The sequence below is a fragment of the Phasianus colchicus genome, chromosome 12 (assembly GCF_987193195.1).
Source record: "Phasianus colchicus chromosome 12, bPhaCol1.hap1.1, whole genome shotgun sequence".
Classification (NCBI taxonomy): domain Eukaryota; kingdom Metazoa; phylum Chordata; class Aves; order Galliformes; family Phasianidae; genus Phasianus; species Phasianus colchicus.
In genome coordinates this window covers 862997-867647 of record NC_143447.1, presented here as the reverse complement: position 1 = coordinate 867647, position 4651 = coordinate 862997, and the positions used below count along the sequence as shown (strand labels likewise).

Sequence of the window (4651 nt, the reverse complement as noted above, 5' to 3'; positions counted from 1 at the left end):
AAAACAAAAACAAAAACAAAGATGAATTTAATCTAAGGGAAGTGTATCTTATGATAGATGATTTTCTAATTCTCAGTGGTCGCAGGAAAAGACAGTTGAATATCAATTATATATCAATTAAATACTATCAACTAAATATCAATTTCCACCTGATTTAAAAAGTAAAAAAACTGTGGAAACACTTCAATGTAATAAAACTTTATTTTGACCTTTATTAAGGAAACCTAAAATGCAGGGTCTTCATATTTAACGAAGAGAAAAATGTTCTGAAGTAGAGAAAAAAATGAAAGTCCTACTATAAATCTGACTAGAGTGAGTTCTTTCACGTCCAGTAGAGATCAATAGAGTTTATGTACTCTAGAAAATTACCACTAGTTAAGTCTTTAAAAATTAGTCCATACAATATTTCCTCAATGCTTACGGATCCCTAAGCAGTATGGCATTGATTCTGTAGACAGTAATGCAATATGACTAGAGATATTATTTTTAAAGCATAGTAAGTAAGTAAGCTCAGTTTTAACACTTTCAAAACTAGGATATTTGGATACTTAAATGCAGTGGGCAAAGTAAGAGATGTGAGAAAATAAAGTATTCATGCTTAGCATAAGGATGAAGGAAAATTCATATGGGAATAAGAAATAACAAATTGTTGTTTTGACAATTAATGGAACCAAAAAAAAGCAAGAGTTCAGCAGTATTAACAGTCTAAGATAGCTTTCAGATGATGTTAACTGAAGAACACCTTGTTGAAGTGATGGGACTTAATCAAATCTACAGGAACTGGGAATGGGGGGTTGCTTCCTTGTTTCTTCAGATGGTTATTATCAGCAAAGTTGAACCATAGAGTTTAAGTTATACTTCAATCTATTATCTCCTTCTCTTCTTCAGCCCACTGCTGGCTCACTTATCGAGTACCTGAAAGAGAAATATTTGTGTAATGAGATTCGTTAATTTGGAATGGATGGGATAATCTTTTTGGTCATTTTGGATACCTGTTCTTCACAATTCTCCCTCCCTTGTTTTCCTTCCCATTTTTGTTGTGTTTGAGGATTACTCCCTTACAGTCCATGCTGATCTGGACTTTTCTCCAGAATTCGTGCTCTACCACTGATAGAATCTGAGATACTCGGGACTAGCTTGATCTATTAGCTGCTTGATAAGCAGCCAATTAATCAGTAACTGGAAACATCGAATAGTTCAGTGGAAGATGGAAAAGCAAATATAACTTGTTGTGGGTTTACAAAAGGATGCAAAGCCAACTGGTCTGCACTTTCTTTACCTGACTCCTATGCTCCCAAGGACAGAATGATCGTATTTCCTACCTCAGAATATGAACAGATACTCATGAGCATGTTGAAGGCGATGCATTTTGCCAGCAGGACCCTCAAACCCAAAACAACCATGAACAGCATGTTCATTTTCTCCATTTTGTCATCTTGAAAAAAAAAAAAAAAGAAAAAAAAAGAAAAAAAAAAAAAAAAGATGGAAGCAATTGCGGATTGAGGTCTTACATTACCCAAATAAATAAATAAATGAAAATTCACACATCATAGATGAAAGGGGGAAACATGAACACAGGGAAAGATGGCAAAGGAATGTATTCAGAGACAAGTGGAGGAGATGCCTGCCTGGTAAAGAGTTTAATCCCCATTGTTGATTTATCCCCATTGAAATTTGTCATCTATCAACCTGTTAACTTGAAATGGCATGTTATTCCTCAGTAAAGTAATCTGACATTTTTGCACCAGAAGAAGCATTTTTTTCATGTCTCTTTATGGAATCCACAACGAGTGAAACTTCTTGCTTAACCAGTATCTACAATTCAGACATTTCTGTACCATTTTCATATGTTACTACTGAATCCCCAGTAAAGTTGACACTCCCATTGACAATATTACTGTTTGAAGTAACTAACCTTTTTTAAAGGTGTCTGTAAAGTTGCAAGCATTCTCTGCTGCCAGTTCTTCATCTTTCCCTTCTGTTGAATGATTGAGAGACACTATAAACTGTTTCTAAACCAGATGAACAAGAATTACTCAAAGCACACCTATACCATTTCCCAGCAGTAGAATTAGAGTACCAGACGAAAGGCAGGTCATTAATTCTGAAATTAATATGAAGAGAAATACTAGCTGTTTACATGTGATTGCTAGAAAAATCTGCAAGATTGTTGAGAATTTTGTCTCCTTTTTGAAATGCACTTTACACACAAATGCACATAAGAAAAATAAAAAATAAAAATAAACTAAAGATTTAGAGCAAAAAATCAAACTTCTTACTTCTTTTTGTTTTCATAAGTTATTTCAGACTTTCTACTGTTATACATATACTCATGACTTGAACTATTTTGCCGTAGATAAAAGTAGACACCCAGATTTGGTTTTGGCTTCTGCTTGGTGTTTTTTGTTGTTGCTCTTGTTGTTTGGTTAGTTGTTTTTCCTCTGTGTTTTGAGACGAAAACTCTAGGTGCTTATAAAGCTGAATTAAGATAATTTACACTAGGTTCTTCTGAATATCTGATTTCCACCTAACTAAGCACCTAAACATCTTTCTGACTGTACTTAACTTGTTGCTGCTAAGTTCTCAAAGAACAAGAAAGTGTTTTGGAAGAGTCACCTAACAGAATCAGTTTGCGTTTGTACCTGTCAGGATTGTGCTCGCTACAGTCTTGTTCCCCTTGTGCACAGCTTTGCAGGTTCCTTCTGTGTCTGGTTTTATGCCAACTACTTTCAAGGTACTGTACATCCCCTCTGATGTGAGAATAGGTTCCTTCAGATCATAAGCAATGACACCCTTGGGCCCATCGAGATTGATGCTCTTGTACAACGTTCTTGCCAAACAAGCTACGTTCGATACATTGCCATATTGTTTGCATTCCTTTGATTTAAGTGCAATGACTTCTGGTGTAGAATCTTCTTGTCTTTCTGAAAAAGAAACATAATTCTGTGATAACTGTATCTTCTGCATATTCTCCTGAGAGCTAACTCATCTGCAGTTCAGACACAGTTCAGTTATGTTTGTCCCCTGACAGCTGAGTGTCTTCTGTGCTTATAGTTTTCTTCTATTTCCCAAGGAACAGATAAAAGACAGAAAAGGAGCTTAATTGTAGGATTTTGATTGATGGTTTTAATCACTTGAGCTGCAGAGAAATTACCAAGTTATGAGATCATTTCATGGCATAACGCGGAGCTATCCCAAAGAACAAAACTCCATCGCCTAATAGAGTAGTTTAGTGCCATTTCACGTAACCCATTTACTCTGTCTTCGCTCTGTCTGTTCCTTCAAAAGATACAAGTCTCCAGGAAATCCATAATGCATTCTTTCAGCTAAGCATATATGCTTTCAGTTAAGCCTATCTCAACCATTACTACGAAAATCTACCAGAAAAACAAGATTTCTCTGGAGTGCTTAAACCCACTCTGGAAAAGATTTCCTTACCTATTTACGTATATTGCCTATCCTGGAAGTTCAGCTGCTGTGACTTGGAGCTGATTCATGTCTCTTTCCTGCGTGAGCTGGTTTAAGCTGAGGTAATAAGTGCTTCGTTTGCACCTACGCTACAGCTCCTACAGTATCACAGCCTATATCTGGATATGGAATCTTTCGTAAGACCCCACCTAGAATATTGCATAAAACTCTGAGGCTCCCAACGTAAATAGGACCTATTGGAGCAAGTCCAGAGAAGGACCATAAGAATGATCGGGAGGCAGGAGCAATTCTCCTATGAAGAGAGGCTAAGACAGTTGAGGTTATTGTAGAAAAGAAGTCCCTGGGGAGATGTAATAGCAGCCTGCCAGCACCTAACGGAAAGCTGGAGAGGGACTCTAGGTCAGGTAGTGTAGCGATAGGTTAAGGAGTAATGGCTTAGAAGTAAAAAAAACTCTGCAGATTTAACTTAGATATTAGGAAGAATTTTTTCATGATAACAATGGTAAAGTACTGGAACAGGTTGCTCAGAGACATTGTGGATGCCCTATGCTGGAAGGTGTTCATGACCAGGTTGGATGGGGCCACTGAGCAACCTGATTCAGTGGGAGCTGACCATGCCCATGTCAGGGTTGTTGGAAATAGATAATCTTTAAAGTCTCTACCAACACAAGCAGTTCAGTGATTCTATGATCCTACATTTCTATGGACCCTGTTGATCTGGGCCTTGACTTAAGAACTGACCTGAATTCATATTCAGGTCACCCAAGCCTAACCTACTATTCAGTAGGGACAGTGGGACAAGTTCTGGCTGGAGGTCTTCTGGCTATACTATCATTCTTAGCTCTCATCTATTAGAGACCAGCTAACCCACGGTTCCCTGGCAGCTCAAATGTTTAAGCTCTGAGGGCTGCAGCATCTCTATGGAACCTGCTATGTAGATGGGCTGAGGAGCTGGGGGTATTAAGCTTGGGGAAGAGAAGGCTGCGAGGAGACCTCATTGTGGCCTTCCAGCACTTGAGGGGAGTTCACAAACAGGAGGAGGACCAACTTTTTACGCGGTCTGATAGTGATAGGATGAGGGGAAATGGCTTTAAACTAAAAGAGGGGAAATTTAGTTTAGATGTTAGAAATGTTTTACACAGAGGGTGGTGAAGCCCCGATCCTGGAGGTGCTAGAGACCAGACCTCCACAGGGTTATAAAATGCCATTGGGCAATTATTTC

At 38.2% G+C, this 4651-nt stretch overlaps 1 gene segment (V, D, J or C); it reads right to left on the bottom strand.

Moving 5' to 3' along the window:
• Window positions 1-215: 215 nt before the first annotated feature.
• Window positions 216-3170, bottom strand: LOC149916216 (T cell receptor delta constant-like). The segment is given in 4 exon segments: window positions 216-915; window positions 1323-1435; window positions 1916-1978; window positions 2643-3170. Coding segments are annotated over 4 exon segments (516 nt in total).
• Window positions 3171-4651: the final 1481 nt, after the last annotated feature.